We start from the raw sequence: 17780 nt of genomic DNA, 5'->3' as shown, positions 1-17780 counted from the left end.
TTTTCTCACTTTGTAATTGTTTTCCTTGGATGTTCCTAAAGTTTTGGCTCCTAATGACTGACCTGGTCACCAACCCTCCTTCTAATAAACCACAAATATATGATGGTGGACAACAAGAATGAAAAATAACTCAGAAAAGTAACACAGTCCCACTAAGAATGCAGTGACAAACTCAATACCTTCTATAAGGTCTTCGATTGCTTTCCTCACTCCCCTGTCAAAGGCTCGAGCATCGGCAGGACTTTGGAAAGTAAGTCCAAACTTCCTATTGTCGACCTTCCAATGATGAAAGGTTGGGTTGGCTTTGGTGTAGACCAAGTCCTTTCTTACATAGCATTCCAATACCACCTGAAGGATTGAAACACACAGGCTGGTTAACTTGTGAAACAGTCATGCTGGTGTTTGGTTACAAAACTCTAACTGGGAATTGTCCATCTTTGGTGGCAACTAATGAAAACCCTCCTCTCCTGCCTTCAGGTATCTGTGAGTCTCTCCATTGGAAAGGCCTTTGCTTGCCTCTGTGGACCATCCATCTACTCTTTATTGGCCTGTCACCCTACTCCACCCCCCAACCCCCTTCCCCTTGGTGATCCCACTGTACTGTGGTACTCCTTCTCATTCCCCTTCATCTCATTCCTCTTCCTCACTCCCTGATTGGGGGGCACTAAGCTGGGGTCCAGGTCTTGGGGCTTTGCTCTGTTCCAGGTGACTGATTCCATGCCAGGGCCTTTGTATTAGTGGCTCTCAACTTTCCCTCCTCTGTCCTAATGGGTGTTTCCTGGTGACCTCAAATCCAACATGTTGAAAAACTAATTTAATCTGCTCTGAAATTTCTGCCACTAGCTTCCTCTTCCAACTTCCCCACATCTAGCAATGCCAATCCCTCTTTGTTCATTCTCTTCGGTTTAAAATCTCCGTGGTTACCTTTGCCTCTTCTGCTTTCTCTGCCCCCTGTATTATTAATCACCAAGTCCGTTTCATTTTTCCTTCAATATCTTTTATATAAATTCATTTAAGTTGCCACTACCCTGATCTGGGTCTCTATTAACCTTTTATCTGAATTATTAGAACACTCTCCAAGTTTCTAGCCATTTCGCTTCAGAACTGCCTTTAACTAAGCTATAACTTTGCATAGATTGTCTCAGATCCTTGGTCTTTTTATCTCTAAAATGGAAATAACGCTAATATTATCAGTGTGAACATATACAGCATAAAAGCAGCATTGCAATCATGTGAATGTAAATACCCTTCTTTATTCACAAAAAATCTCTAAAATATCAACAATATTTATTCCTATGTACACCAAAATAATTTTGCTAAGTGTTATTAATAGCTTTGATTTTGTTCTGGTGAAGCTCTTCATTGAACCAAATAAAATCTTACTAAGAGAAGGGAAAGAGTAAAGGCCTGCCTAAATTAATATAAATTCAAATTAGAGACTATTCTTAAATGAGTTCAGGTTTCAAGGATACATCTAAGCATACTAAGAAATTAAGTGCTGCCTACTAAATGTTCCCTAACTTCTCAACAGATGAGAACAACAGTCAAATTGGTATATCAAGTAGCAGTCCCAAGCAGTTAACTTTATTACATTGTATTGAAAGAAGACAACAGTCCTTTCACACAGTTCTATTTATGATTAAAATGCTTATTATGGCTGTTTCCCCCTAAGAATAGTGCGATGGTTAAATGTCAGCCCAGCCCCATTCCTAATTGGGGAAATCCAAATAACCAAGGCTTTAACTAACAAATGTTATCTATTTTAGAATTTAATAGTCTCAATTCAAAGTCTCAAAATAAACTTTTTGTAAAAACAAAGACTTCCAGTTTCTCCATATTTATAGCGTGAAAAAATTAGTCTTCGTTTGACATTTTCCAAGATTAAGATTATTACAACGGTTCATTTTCTTACAGAAATTTAAAAAAAATGACATCATTACATATCTAAGTTTAATGACAAAAATGAAAAAGTTCAGATGCTTTCATCTTACCAATAGGTATAGTCCCTCTAATGAAGTTTAGGCATTAACTTAAAACTTAAAAATATCTTTTTAGTCTGGCTGGTGTGGCTCAGTGGTTGAGCGCTGACCTATGAACCAGGAGGTCATGGCTCGATTCCTGGTCAGGGCACATGCCTGGGCTGTGGGCTGGATCCCCATTGTGGGGCGTGCAGGAGGCAGCCGATCAATGATTCTCTCTCATTGATGCTTCTATCTCTCACTCCCTCTGCTTTCCTCTCTGAAATCAATAAAAATATATCTAAAAATAAAAATATATTAAAAATTATTGAAGCCTGACCCTTGAATGGACATCTTTTGTGTGATGAAGTGGAAGTACACATAATTGGATTCTCATCTCTGCTTCTGCGACCAGTCTGCTGTAATGTTACTGGGGTTGCAGTATATGAAGAAAGCCTGGATTTGCGCAAATGCGGTTGGGAAAGGGAAGAGGATTTCTAACAGCCTTTTCACTTCTGCTGCCCATGGAAGAATGACAACTGTCTCAAGGAAAAAGCACTAGCGCAATTAACTACTTCAGTTGTGAGTTGACCTGCCTGCTTTTTTCATGGATTTCTTTGAAAGAACCACTGACAGATGAACTACGGTTACTCAAACGTGTGTATTTGGCAGATCTTTTCTTTAATATGAGCACAGTGAGCCTGTCACTTCCAGGAGAACAACTGGAGTTATTTGTTGCCAATAATAAAATTTGAACTTTCAAGGGAAAGAATTGTGGACAGCTCCCCAACACTGCAAGACGTTTCAAATGAGATTAGTGGTGACATTGTGATTTTTGGATACGGTTGGGTTAAATGTACCAACATTTGGAAGATCTGCTTAAATCATTATTTTCCAAATGACCAATGCATGATGTTACGAAATCAAGAGTGAGTAAAAGATGTCATCAGAGTGAAAGATAAACCAGTGGATTTTATTGTAAGAGTATGAAAAATTCATTGATATGGCTTCAGATTCCACATTCATAAAACTCTACAAGCCAAGTTTTGGTGTAGTATCAAAAAAGTATATCTATAATTATCTGAAAAGATTAAAGTACTTCTCCCTTTTCCAACTACCAACCTGTGTGAGGCTGGCTTTTCTTCAACCAAAACAACATATTGCAAGAGACTGAAAGCAGGAGTAGACACCAGAATCCAGCTATTTCCCATTAGCCTGATATTAAAGAGATTTGCAAAAGCAAAATAATCCTACCCTTCTCCTATTTTTTATTCTGGAAAATAGTTATATAGTTAGTTCTCATAAAGAATGCCACCTATGCTAAAACTGCTACTTAAGATTAAAAAATTGTCAGTCTGAATTTCTAAAATGGTAAATATTAGCAGCGATACCTCACAGCGTCAAAAGATTTTTGGGGTCCTCGATAAATTTTCAGTGCAAATGGAGCCCAAGACCAAAAATGCTCGAGAACTGTTGTTGTCCACAAATCTTTGCAGGCGAGTCTATTTTTACAGGACAGGGCTCAGGTGTAAAACTGCCAGGTAAAAAGGTATGTACCTTTAAAACCAGTCGATATCCTGCCACACTGCCTTTCGAAGAGCCCTGCCAGCTGGAGCTCCCACCAGACGGGAGCGCTCCTGGCCTGCACAGAGGGGCGAATGGAATGATCAACCTTTTAGCTTTTGTGGTTCATTTTCATAAGGTGGTTCTCACAGGATTTGTTTCAGGAGTAAACTCCTCTAACCCATCTCAAATAAGATTGAACTCAGAAATTTTCAATTTACATATAATTGCTCAGGAAAACTTGATTGTCTCCAACTTACAAAAAATGATCCCAATAACACCTTGTGAACGGATGTCTGGAACCCAGACTTGCCATAGAAACAGTGGCAGCTGAGTTCACAGGCCTCAACATATTAATTCAACACCAACAAAAACCAATGTTTTGAATTTTAGAACTGCACTACATTGGAAAAACCACTGACCACATGGTTTCTGTCAGAAAAAGCACTTCCTGTCCTAGCTGGAATACTGGGGATTCTGATACCATCCATCCACTCTATTCCAAAAATGATCTCCATTTTCCTCCAAATCCCACACCATTTAGGGGGGTGGGTGTGTGTGTGTGTGTGTGTGTGTTCCTTCAACAACCCACCTTCCACAGGGTTCCCACAGGGACTCATACTCTGCACTAGGTGGGAGTGCTGCTTATGGAAGCTTGGAGGCCAAAAGAAGAGTCACCACATCTCCAGGGGTGGGGATGGGGGGTGAGGAGTGGGTGTGAAGGTGGTGGTGGTGGTGGTGGTGTGTGTGTTGTGGGACAGGGCAGAGGGAGGGAGTAAAGTACCACTGAGTCTAGAAGTCCAGAATTTCCTAGAGTGTGGCATAGGTAAGGTGAGGGATGCCAAGATGGAGTAGCATAATTGGGTGTGTGATTTAAATACTAGTGGATATAAAAGTCCAGAAGCGTAGAGTCAGAATGCAGAGGGTCAGGAAGGGGACAGAGTGACGGAGAAACATGACTGGGGAGAGGGTGAGGCACACAATCCTTTCACAATGGAAGCCGGCCCGCAAGCAGGACTGCCCTGCTGCTGTGCGGAGTTAGTAAGAAGGGACCAGGTTTTGGCTTCACAAGGAAATGGTTCCCAATGCTGGCTCTGCTGAGGCTGTGTGCCTAGACAGAGGAAATGCGTCACTTCTGAGAGCACCGAGTTCCCACAATGTGGACATAATAGTATTGCCTCCTACAGCATGTTGCAGGGATTTAACTGAGGTGATTTACATAAGGGCCCTGAACAAAACTGCAAAGGTTTATTATGTATGTCAGTGGTAAGATACAAGTTTATAAATGTATTTATAAAATGAAGGCGTTGGATGAGACAAGCTAAAGGCCATTTTAGGTTGACATATTCTATGACAAACCATAGAAATACCAGGAAAAAAAAACCCATCTAAAATAATATAACCATTCAGGTAAGATAATCTGTTAACACAAAAGTAGTAACAATAAAAAGGGTAAAAGGGGTAAAACTTTTCTTTCAAAATTTTTGTAGAAAAAGAACACCAACTAAAATAAAAAGGCAACAAATGTGGCAGATGAAGATTAATATCCTTCTTATACAAGAGGGCATACATACACATGAAGGAGAAAAGTAAGGTCCCAATAGATCAAACATCATTAACAGATAATTTAGTTGTCACTGTTTAACAAACAGAAAAACATTTGCTCTCATCAGATACCACTGATAATCTGTCAAATTGGTGAAGATGTAAAGTATCTGATCCTTGTTGTGTTTAGGATATTCTCATAATGGTCGCAGCTCTTCGTACAATAATCAAAAGTCATAAAAATGTGCCCCTTAAGTTATTCCAAGGAAATAAAAATGTGGAAAATGCAGGTAGGTATCTACAAATGCAGAGAGGTAATCCTAGGGGAGGGAGCCAGGCGGAAGAAACTTAATATTTGACACTAAGGAGATTGTCAAATAAACAAAAATAATCAACCTGATAACAGCAACACGGAAAGTTGCTTATAATAATGTTAGGGCAAAACCAATGACGTGCAGAACTGTTCATGAGTTCGGATTATGGCTACATAAAAATAAAAATATGCATGAGGAGGAAAAGCTACATCAGAGCTAAATAAAGGTGGCTGTGCACATGCGACTTTGGCTCAGTTTTGGGGTCAGAGTGACAGAGTAGCAAATACTGGTTCCAGACTCCAAGATGAGTCACCAAGAACAAGCAGTCTTTCCGAATCTTAATTTCTTCAGGTCTGACTGCACAGGCTACAAGGACACAATGATGCAACCTAACTGCAGAGCTAGCACAGGGCCAATGCTATATAAAGGGCAGTTACTTTATATTGATAGTGTGGTTATACTGCCTTTATTGTGAATATCTTACAAACGAGAATGTTTAATTATTTGACTATCATGTAGAAAATTTCTTAGACACATTTTCATTTATTTTATTTTTAGAGATGAATCAAGTGTGAAAGCAGCATTTCTATTAATCCATACATAATATTTACAAATTGTTCTGTCTTATTTCATAACTTTTAAAACAGTAAGTGTTTGTAAAATATTATATTTGTGCACTTAGCACCTCATCAACTCAACAGACACCACAGTAAAGGGCTTCAGGTGTAACACTGACACGCCCTGCAGTGTCTCTGTGTTTTCTCTGTTGAGATCCTGTACCATCTGGCACATTCTGAATCATCTGATGGCTTTTGAGCATATACTCCATGATTAAGTACAGATAGGGGCAGTGTTCTTCCAGGTTCACACCACCAATTACAAATAGCGTTAGCCCGGCCGGCATGGCTCAGTGGTTGAGCGTCGACCTATGAACCAGGAGGTCACAGGTTGATATCCGGTCAGGGCACATGCCCAGGTTGTGGGCTTGATCCCCAGTGTGCTGCTTGCAGGAGGCAGCCGATCAATGATTCTCTCTCATTATTGATGTGTCTATCTTTCTCTCCCTCTCACTTCCTCTTTGAAATCAATTAAAAAAAAATAAAAATAAATAGCTTTAGACATTCAATTTCCCTTCATAATATAGAATTGGACATCCAAGTTCTTTCATGCAACTGAATGGATTATCCATGTGCCCACCCCTGTGAGGTCATGATTACACTCCAAAGCGTATATATATATATATATATTTTTTGACCAATACAAAAGTTTATTTAACAAAAGTTCAATGTGAAAATGGACTCTATTTTTATATTGTACTAAAACAGGTGCTATGGAGAGGGGACACGTGGAAGCAGATGATTTCTCTGGTAACTACAGCCATTCTTCATACTCGTTCCAAGGCTTCTAACATGATGATACTATTTCCTCGTATTACCATTCCAATATTATTGTTCTGTTGCCCACCAGTTGCCATCTCCACACATTCATCTATCACAAGATTCATAAAGGGATCAAATCCCCGTAATATTCCTTGGACATGTCTGCCACCATTTAATTTCAATGATAACTTCTTGTCCATAAATTTTTTTAACTCAGGAGGGTGAGCTTTGCTCATGGTGGCCAAGTGAGCTCAAAGATACTTCCAAAGCGTATATTTTTAAGCACGTAGAATTAGTATGGAAGGGTGATACCATTACTTTTTGTTACTTTCTTTTTCCAAACATGTTTTATTCATTACCTTATGAAATTAAAGCTACACTATCTTTTAGCTAAACATGTATTTAGAAGTAACCAAATATCAGGTGGCCCCTTTTCTTTCCACCTTTTCACCAACCAACCAATCCTTGATGGCACGCTCCATAAAAAAAACAACCCTACACTTTTAAAAAGTCTGACTTCACAGTTCACTACAATCTGATTCATAATAAAGAACCCACTTCTGTTTTGAATATCTTGTTACAGTGACAGAAAGACAGCTTAATTAATCAAAGATGCAAACAAGACTGCCGAACATACGGCCTCTGAGCATCCGAGTTATACGGTGTGTGTAAAAAGTGACTTTGCTGGAAAGCCAGGGTTACGTTTTTGTAACTTGGCACCAGCTCCACACTTATAACTTCGGAAGCTTTCATAAGAGTTTGGGGTCAGAGAAAGAAGGGAAGAAATATCCTACGGGAAGAGGGCTGTAATTTAAGGCAAAGAAATCAGTCATTGCTGATTTAACCCCCGCCTCCCCCGTCTGCCATTACCAGTTTGTCTTTCTGCCGTTCACCATGGATGAGAAAGCCGCTTCGTCCATTGCCTTCGGGGTGCATGACCTTACAGACCCCCACGCGACTGATCCCGCCTCCTTCCTGTGGGAACCATCCCCCGCTGGAGTCATCTCTGGTCATAACCACAGCCTTGACACGCACAATATAGCTGTCACTAAAACGACAACAAGAAGAATGGGGCATGACAATGGTCTGGCAGTTGCAGGACATGTTTCACAAAGCAAGATGCCAGCATTTGCTGGGCTCATCGACGGGAAACCTATGCCTGGCAGCAACCTTCAAAGGCAGCCCATCTCAACTTTCAGAGAAAAACCCAAACTTTAATTAAACTCAATATAAATGTACATTTTTAAAAAAGATGCCCAGAAACTAAAAATATTTGTGAGTTTTTTAAGATGTATGTCCAATTTCTGGGTGGTAAATATTAATGATAAAACAAATGAGCTGGCCCGGCTGGTGTGGCTCAGTTGGTTGAGTGTCAACCAAGGAACCAAGAGATTGGGGTTCAATTCCAGGTCAGGGCACATGCCTAGGTTTCAGGCTTGATCCCCAGAAGTGGGTGTGCAGGAGGCAGCCAATCGATGATTCTCTCTCATCATTGATGTTTCTATCTCTCTCTCCCTCTACCTTCTTCTCTCTCTTAAAAAAAAAAAATCAATAAAAACATTTAAAAAAACCAAACCCACACAAATGAGGTGATCTCTATAGTTTGGTATCATACGTTAGGAAAGACAAATCTATTAACTTAAAAGGATATTATGGTTTCAACCATTAAAACTTAGTTTATAATGCCAAGGTTTAACATTTTATAAAACGAATAATCCTCTGATTTAGCATAACAATAGGAGAATCCTTTTCCAAATCACAAATTCACTATACAATCACATATAGGTGGGAAATATTTCAATTTAAGTGCCCTTTACACGTGTGTAACCTCTTGATTCTATTTTTCCAGTCTGAATTTCAATTTCATATGAAGTTCTTTTGCACAGTTGCCAAACATCCTCTTTCTTCTCCAGAGACCAACTCTAGCTTCTTTTCATTCTTCTGTCACTTTGCGGAAAATTTATTTGGATTTTCAGCAAGGCCATTAAATCTCACTTGCTGCTCTCTTTCTTTGGAAAGAATTCATTTTTTACTCATTCAAACATATATCCCCGTCTTCTGTACGCCAGGCACTGTGCCAGATTCCAGGGAACAAAGATGCAGAGTAACACAGAACCCCCTCCCTGCGCCTTCCGGGCCCGGCGCTGAGCCTGGCCACGCAGTCTGCAAGCTGCTGGAGACCATTTGGACAGTCCCTCTGCCCCACGTCCCTGATCACCTTACTCACGCAAAGACAAAGCCACCTAGATTCCATGGTTCCCTAGACAGCTTACCCTCTACTGTGACCCAGCTCCCTTCCCACTGTGCCCATCAGGTGTCTGACACCCCACCCCCTACCTTCTTATCCCTTCCTCAGACTTCTTTTTGGTGGTAAAATATACATAAAGTGAAATTTACCATTTTAAGTGTACAATTCCATGGCATTAAATTAAGCACATTCACATTGTTCTGCAACCAACCCCATCACCCACCTCCAGAACTTTCATCTCCCCAGACTAAAAATCCATACTCACTAACTCCCATTCTCTCTTCTCCCCAGCCCCTGGCAGCCACCATTCTACTCTGGGTACCTCATGTAAGATCCTTTCACTTTCTTAACCTCAAGGCATGGGTGCTCTGGGCTGAGCCTCGGGGCCCGCACACACTGGGCTGCTTTCTCACCGCTGCTGCAGGCCAGTGGCCCTCTCCCCAGTTCCTCTGAAGCTCCCGAGTCTGCCCATGCCCCCACTATCCCTCTTCAATCTTCCACAGACCTGGGGGTCACTCCCCCGCATTCCTTGAAGACACCCATTTTCCCTCCATCTCCCCACCATGATCCCTGTCATGATTCTTTCTAATTTCATTATTCACCCAAAGGATCCTTCCAATTTCTTGGCCCCTCAGTTTCTGGAACTCTTCTGCTCCTATGACCTGGTCTTCCACCCAACCTCTCCCACCCATGCCTAGTCACAGCCTTAACCTTAAACAATAGCTGTACAACTTCCATGACCTCAATTCTAACCATCCTGCCCTCCAGCCACCACCTCCTGAATTTGCTCCTTCCCTCCCTCAACTTCAGTAACTGCACCCACTGGGACCAAAATCTAGTGTTATGACCGCCCCCCCCGCCCCCCCCACACACACATAGAACTCCGTTCCCCACCCCTTATGCTCTCACTTGATTCTCTACCCAACTTCAGCTCCATGGTCTATCATGACACTCTTTTGCATAAAACCTTAACACATTTGTTCTCTCATTTTAATTGCCTGGTGAAACCCCAACTCGGGAAATCCCACCATCTACTCAACTCCATGCTCACACCCAGGCTGCTGAATTGAATATGGTTAGAGGAAAACCCCCCACCCTGTTTAACTTATAGTTCTAGGGTGGAAGTCATAAGCACTAACCTCCATGGGTCCTGAAGTGCCAGCCAGCATCTGCTACATTCCCCAAGTCCGTCCCCAAGATCACTTCTCGTGTCCTCCTACCACCTCCCTCTCAGATGATGGATGAGCTCGCTTTAATTTCAGTGAGAAAATAGACACCATCAGAAAAGACCCTGCACCTGTGCCCACCAGCACGCCGACCACTCTGGACCAGGACTCTCTGCCTCTCCTTTGGTAACTGGCTAAACCGTCCACGGTCCAAGCCAGGGTCAACAGCTGCAACGTCAGTTCTATGTGCCCACAGTGGCCACATTCATGTTTCTATCCAGACCTCTTCTCTAAGCTTCAGAACAGTAAAACCAACCGCCTATGACTCCTCTGCTCGGGTATCTAGTAGGCACATCAATCAGCAGGTTGAAATCGTGATTCCCAACACCTTCCTATCCAGGAGGTTCTCCCTTTGACACATATCCAGAACCCACATTTTACTACCTCCCTCAACTCTGCCCTGAGCCCAGCTGTCACCACCTCTCAGGCTATTGCAGTAGCCCCCTAACTGGCCTCCTTACTTCCACACATGCCCAACTTTCTAAGAAAATAGACAGGTGACTCAGAGTATGACACTTGACTCAAACCGACCCTGCAACATTTCTTTATTATTACTCTGAGTAAACGTAAAAAATCTAGCACTTATCTACCACTCTCCTCCTTGCTCATTCCACATTAGTTCCACTGTCCTTGAGGGTCCCCCACATGAAGCACATTCCTACCTCAGGGCCTTTGCACATGCTTAAAACGCCATTTCACTCTTCTCCCCACACAAACTAGGTTCATTCCCAAGGTTAATTTCATCATAGAAGACTTCTCTGTCCACTTTATATACAGTACCGTGAACTCCTCTTCAATCTTCTCACCCTGCTTTGTCTTTCTACATGCTGCTAAGTCGACCCCTGCCCTATTTGTTTGTCCACCTTCCTCAACTAGAATGTAAACTCCATGAGAGCAGGGACTTTGCCCCTTTTGTTGATTGCTATATACCTAGAGCCTAGAACGGTGTCTTACATGTAGTAGGTGGTACAGTGATTGGGTTAAATACACAATATTTATCAACAGGTTTAAAAAAATAATTTGTAGCTAACAGAATTCCTGAGAAGACATGAAGTGTTCAATACCCTTTTGCTTATGAGCCATAATAGTTTACTTGGGATCAGGTAAAGATTTCCTCTTCATTAAACAGGAAAACTGGCCCTGGCTGGTTTGGCTCAGTGGATAGAGCGTCGGCCTGTGGACTGAAGAGTCCCGGGTTAGATTCTGCCCAGGTTGTGGGCTCGGTCCCCAGTGGGGGGGCGTGCAGGAGGCAGCCAATCAATGATGCTCTCTCATCATTTATGTTTCTATCTCTCTCTCCTCCCTTCCTCTCTGAAATCAATAAAAATGTATTTATAAATAAATAAATAAATAAATAAACAAACAAACTGAATTTTAAAAAATCACATCATTAATCTATTTTAGGATCCCACATGCATATTCCTTTAGATCATAGAGATTAAGAACATTTTTTACATTTGTTTAGATTAGTTGCATACAAACATCTTGAGAATATCTTTTTTTCCTCCAATACCTCATCTTCTCTAGAAAAAGGAAGGGGTCCCGGGATGTGTAAAAGCTGTGGTATGAAACTCAGCTTTTCAACTCTCCGGTAAGTGCACTGTGGGTTCATCCTCACAGGAAAGGCCAAGGTGAATAACTGAAACTCCACACACCTCTTATTGAAACATGCTTTCACTGTTTTGGTGTTGCAGCTGTGTACTGGTCTCCTTTCGAGTGGATTAAGTATGAAAAAGGAAGTTTGCATTACTTATGCTAGTGTCATAAACTTATTTCCAAAAAGTATTCATTTATTAGAGATTTTTAAAAATGCCCCACCCCTTGGCGTCCAGACCACAGGGGCTAATTTGGGCCTTTGCTGTTGGGTCTGCAGCATCCTCCTTCCTGCCTTGATTCATCTCACGCCCCTTCCTGAGGGCAGACGTCTTCTCTGTGAGGGGCTGCGTGTGATGGGGCTGGGAGGACAGAAGTCTACCCCCCTATCCCCCTGTCTTCTCTGGTAACAACTCCGATAGCCAGCATTAACCGAGGCATCTGGCTATTTAAAACGAGGTGGGGAATAAAGTGTTGCACTAAAAGCTGCGAAGGCTGTCTGGATAATCCAGCTGCATGGCTGCGTGCCAGCTGCTTCCTAGCTGTGGTGTATTTACGTTACCCAAGCATCTCACCCCACCCAGAACAGACACGACAGTGAACTCTACTACCAGAAGGTATAGGGGAGGAAAACTCCCTTCCCACCTTCCCTCCTTTCCTTCTGGAAAGAATTAAACAACATGTTTAAACCAGATGTGGGGGTGGCTGGGGGGAGGAGGGGAGCAGGAAGGGCAAAGGTAGGTTAGTGTTCTGACGTGCACAAGGAATATGCTGCTAGTATGCCTCAGAAATTTTTACAAAATAATGTTATTTTTGTCAAAAATAACAACAACAAAAAATGCTTCTGAAAGTTTCAACGGCCAAACTAGTGTAACTGATTAAGGACCTGGTGATGTTCTAGACGTGGGTCCAGACGCCCACTGAATGGAGCCCTCGTGTCTGAATTTGAGCTAAACTGCCCCATGGAATCAACGTCAGTACAAATGGTGTTTGACTCCCACCATCCAAACAATACCATCTTCTTTAGATCAGGAGTTCCCAACCTTTTTTTGGCCACGCCCCACCAAGGCATCTCTAAAATCCTGATGCCCCCTCCGTGACATATAATTCTTATTATTAAAAAAGTGAGCCCCTATTTATGTGGAGGAAGCCTAAAAGACCATTAACTTAGTCTAAACAAGCTTCCAAAGAACATGGCATCCATGAAAGAGAAACAAAAGAACAAAAGGACAGTTGAAGTACTGAGGAAGAAATCACTAAGAAATTGTTTAAAAAATAATAATATGAAGTGATATGAAAAAATGGCAAATAAATTTTCACAACGTATTACAGAGAACTGAAATGCATAAATATGTCACAACATATATTTATGCTAAAGGCCCAGTGCACGAAATTCGTGCATGGATAGGGTTCCTAGCAGCTGCCGGCCAGGGCCTCCCTTCCCCTCCCGGCCTGGGCCTTCCTTCATTCCGCGACACCCACTGGTGGTCAGCGCACGCCATAGCGAGCGATCGAACTCCCAGTCGGTTGAACTCCAGAGGGGACACTTTGCATATTAGATATATATATATACACACACACACTGTATATGAGGCCTCTAGAACTATAAGAAATGCAAAATATTCCGTTAATAACTCATTCTCAAATTGCCCCCCTGTGGGGCATGTGCTCCATGTTGGGAACCACTGCTTTAGATGCATTTTGAGTAAAATTGATTCTTACAAATTGGAATGGGGATCTGCCATTTAAATGTGGTTTCTTTAAGGAAAAAGTTTTGTGTTGCCATGTGTGACTTTATTTGTAAAAACAGGTCTTGTTCTGTGATCGCTCAACATACAGAAGAGATAGGTGCTATCCTAAAGCAGAAAGAACAATTTCAAAGCTAGATTTTTTTTGGGGGGGGGGGGGGGGTGGGGGGGAATACTCATTCTACAGTGGCAAGGCAAGGTTTGGATCTCAGGCCTTAATGTTCTAAGGTCTCCCTAGATTAAAAGCAGGCCCTGTACAGGCCACATTACAGAAGTAAACAAAGGAATTGTAGGAAACGGTGCGGAGGCAACTGTCTGTAAATAATGTTGAGAGCCAGACAGGTCAGCCCTTAGTAGCTGAAGGAGCCTCTTTTTGAGCTTCAGTTTCCTTATTTGGAGAGAGAGAGAGAGAGAGAGAGAGAGAGAGAGGGAGGGAGGGAGGGAGGGAGGGAGAGAGAGAAGAAATGGATCTATCCTGCTGGGAAGTCTAGAGGGTTAAAAACAGTGATAGAGGTCAAGTATCTGACACAGAAGTTGTAGCCATCATGATTATTTTTGCTGAAAGGCTGACTTTGATGATTAAAACAGGTCCCTGGCCACTGACTGCCTTTTTCAGCTGCAGGAGAGTGGAGTGGCAGGGAGGCTGTCAGGCCCTTAACAGGAGAAAATCCAAAACGAACCCGGGGCAATTATTAGTGCAAGTCAGAATCCTAAAGGCCAGGCTGCAGCCCACACCTCAGGCACACCTGGAGAGAAAAATCATTCCAGCTGCCATCTGTGAGCGGTCCTCTGCCCCTCCCCTCCCCGGTTCAGGGATGGAGACTAGAACTTTTACATCCCCCATAAATACTTCCCTGACCCCTTCTCAGCCAGCCCTTATCTGATTACCGGGCATCTTTATCTCCACATTATGCTAAACATTACATTAATTTCCTCCCAGCCCTCTTTTCTACCCTTCCCCACTTCACCAGACCTTGAGAAGGATTAGCTAAGATCCAGGCTCCCTCTTCCCCCCAGCACAACCCCCAGCTGCCCACCGAGTCACAAGAACCCCAAGTCCTCCAGGGGAGCCAGGCGCACAGTTTACTGTACTCACACCCTGTCTACCCCATCTTCCTATGCCTATAGGTTTCTAAAGGCTCTTTGATTTCATCGAATCATATATACTATATAATAAAATCCTAATATGCAAATTGACCGAATGGTGGAATAACCGGTCGCTATGACGCTCTCTGACCACCAGGGGGCAGACGCTCAATGCAGGAGCTGCCCCCTGGTGGTCAGTGTGCTCCCAGGGGAAGCAGGGGCAGACGCTCAATGCAGGAGCTGCCCCCTGGTGGTCAGTGTGCTCCCACAGGGGAAGCACCACTCAACCAGAAGCCAGGCTCATGGCTGGCAAGCTCAGCAGCAGTGGTGGGAGCCTCTCCTGCAGGCGGGCGGTAAGGAGCGAGGGGTCCTGGACTGTGAGAGGACAAGGGCTGGGCTGAGTGACCCCCGCCCCACACAACTCCGTGCACGAATGTCGTGCACTGGGCCTCTAGTGTATATATAAAATACTATGTGTATAAAGTATGTGTGTATATGAAATATATATGTCTAGCCATCTTAAAAAAAGAATCAACAAACTTATTTCAGCAGAATCAAGTGTGTTGAGAAGCCAAAGATATTGGTCATATTCTATTTAAGCAAGTGGTGGTTCTGTGAGTGACTGTTTTACTATTAAGCATCAACTACTTAATTTTTTTTTTAAGTTGACTGCCCCAATTTTAGAAATTTATATACTCTGAAGTTTATAGGCAAGGAAAGTTATACATAATACCAGAGGCCCAGTGCATGAATTCATGTAGGGGTGGGGTCCCTCAGCCTGGCCAGCGATCAAGGCCTATTGGGGGGCTGGCCAGGGGGAGGGGCCATGGGCAGTTGGCCAGCATCCCCACCCCCAATTGGGGTGGGGGGGCCCCTATCGGGGGCTGGGCTGGGCCGGCCAGGGGGAGGGGCCGCAGGAGGTTGTGGGGGCTGATGGGGCCAAATCAGGCTGGTTGGCTGCCGCAGTGCGTGTCATAGTGACCAGTCATTCCGCCATTTGGTCCCTGGGCTTTTATATATATAGATAGTTTCGTGCATGGTGGGAACGTGCTTTTCAGCTCTGTGTGAGCCACTAAAAGTAGACTATGTGCTCTCTCTGCTTAATGCAGTGGTTCTCAACCTTCCTAATGCCGCGACCCTTTAATACAGTTCCTCATGTTGTGGTGACCCCCAAACCATAAAATTATTTTCGTTGCTACTTCATAACTGTAATGTTGCTACTGTTATGAATTGTAATGTAAATATCTGATATGCAGGATGTATTTTCATTGTTACAAATTGAACATAATTAAAGCATAGTGATTAATCACAAAAACAATATGTAATTACATATGTGTTTTCCAATGGTCTTAGGCGACCCCTGTGAAAGGGTCGTTCGACCCCCAAAGGGGTCGCGACCCACAGGTTGAGAACCACTGGCTTAGTGTCTACCAAAATGTGTGGGGGCCTTGTACTGGCTGAGGCATTACAGAGAACGGTGGCAGGAGAAGCCCGCTTCTGGAGAGGACCAGCTCCCTCGGGCGCTGATGAGCAGGCACTATGAAGCAGAGACATTTTCTGAACGTCAATTTGCTTCATAAAGAGAACTGGTTTGCCTAATATCAGAGTTGGGGAAGCTCAAAAGTGGGCCAAGATCATGTAAGAAAAAGGCTTCCCCACAGTAACGTAACATCTGTGAAATCAGCCATGCAGTACACAGGAAGAAAGTTGGCTTGGAAACTGCCCTACCCAGTATCTGGGAGGGAAAAGAACATGGCTCTGACCTCACGGTGCCCAGGCGCTCAGGTAGTGACCAGATCTACGGAGAGAGGAAAGCAGGCGCGGCGGTCCAATCTCCATCCTGTCCCTGCTTTTCTGAGATGCTGCAGTTCATCTTGCCCATGCAGAGTCATTCTCCCAGAGGATTACAACAGAGCTTGTATATGTTTTATCTTCATAATTTAGGCATTTTAAAAAATGGTAACGAGTTTCTAGGCATGGAACCCCAATATATAACCTGGTACCCAAAAGGTGGTGGTGGTTGGGGCTGTTTGCCTTGCAATGGCTAGGGATGTAAGCTTCACCCAGGAATCAATTAGGCTGAAAGTCAGGGGTCCGGCTTATATTGTAGGAGCCCCAGAGGGGGTATGAATAGGTTTCTTTATTATGTGCTGGGCTCAGAATCTGCGAAAAAGTTTTAGGAATCCCCACTTCAGCCTTGCACCATAAACCAGTAAATTCTGTAGCCCTGCAAGGTCACTAGAGCCTTCGGGGTCCAAATTCTCACCCAGAGGGGGAGGTATGGGGCATGCCCATGCTCATCCTCGCATGCCACACTTAATTCCGCATCTTTGTTGTTGATGCTACCTAGCTACACTGGAGCCTATAAATAGACCTCCTCACCCACACACACTGTCTAGTGCACAGAGAAAGGGCCGCTTCCTCCATTATTGTGAAAGGCACTGCCAACACGACGGGTGCTTAAAACAGGCATGATTATTAAATGTAATAATTCATAAATCATTCTTTAGAACCCAGCCTAGCAAGTGAACGTTCTTTAGACGTGGCCTCTGGTATTTTTATTTTCCTATTGAAATTTTAACACAAAAATATTCTGTTAGAATAACTACTGCTAACTCCTATTTTTATAAGCGAGTGATTCTGTGATTCTAAACAAATGGCCAGACCTTGCTTAACATCCAGTGCTGATGCAGCACGCGATGTGCCTCTAATACTTTCCTTTCAATTACAACGCACTGTAAATAGACACATTTTCTAATCTCCCAGGTGCTACCTTACACCTAGAGGCCATAGGAGCCAGAGTGCCGGTGTGCTGAGTATTCCGGCACATTCTCTCCCACGTGGGGCCAAGCCACCGCCCTGTACACACATGTCTTTGGGAGTGGATGCTCTTTGGGGCTGTCCCAAGTCGAGGGTACTGGGCAGTGTGCTGCTCACCGCTCAGGCCCCCGTCTTTGCTGCTGAGTCCTGCAACCCTTAAGGGCCAAAGAAAGGAAATGAAGCGAAGACACAAAGGAACGAAGGCTGAGAGTGGAAGTGAAACTTGTAAGCTTTTTTTTTTAATATATATATTTTTTATTGATTTCAGAGAGGAATGGAGAGAGACAGAAACATCAATGA

The 17780-nt window shown here is 43.3% G+C and overlaps 1 protein-coding gene across 2 annotated transcripts in view; it reads right to left on the bottom strand.

Annotated features, from left to right (window-relative positions):
- Positions 1–17780, bottom strand: part of SPRED2 (sprouty-related, EVH1 domain containing 2) — a 116885-nt gene that overhangs the window by 23281 nt on the left and 75824 nt on the right. For both annotated transcript variants that reach the window (XM_005884547.2, XM_005884548.2), the window contains exons 2-3: positions 7630–7807; positions 180–348 (exon numbers count right to left, since the gene is read on the bottom strand). In XM_005884547.2, the coding sequence (XP_005884609.1) occupies positions 180–348; positions 7630–7807 (347 nt within the window). The remainder of the gene's footprint in view (positions 1–179; positions 349–7629; positions 7808–17780) is intronic.

Source organism: Myotis brandtii, unplaced genomic scaffold (assembly GCF_000412655.1).
Source record: "Myotis brandtii unplaced genomic scaffold, ASM41265v1 scaffold84, whole genome shotgun sequence".
Taxonomy (NCBI): domain Eukaryota; kingdom Metazoa; phylum Chordata; class Mammalia; order Chiroptera; family Vespertilionidae; genus Myotis; species Myotis brandtii.
Note: the sequence above shows the minus strand (reverse complement) of the source record. Positions and strands in the feature narration are given on the sequence as shown.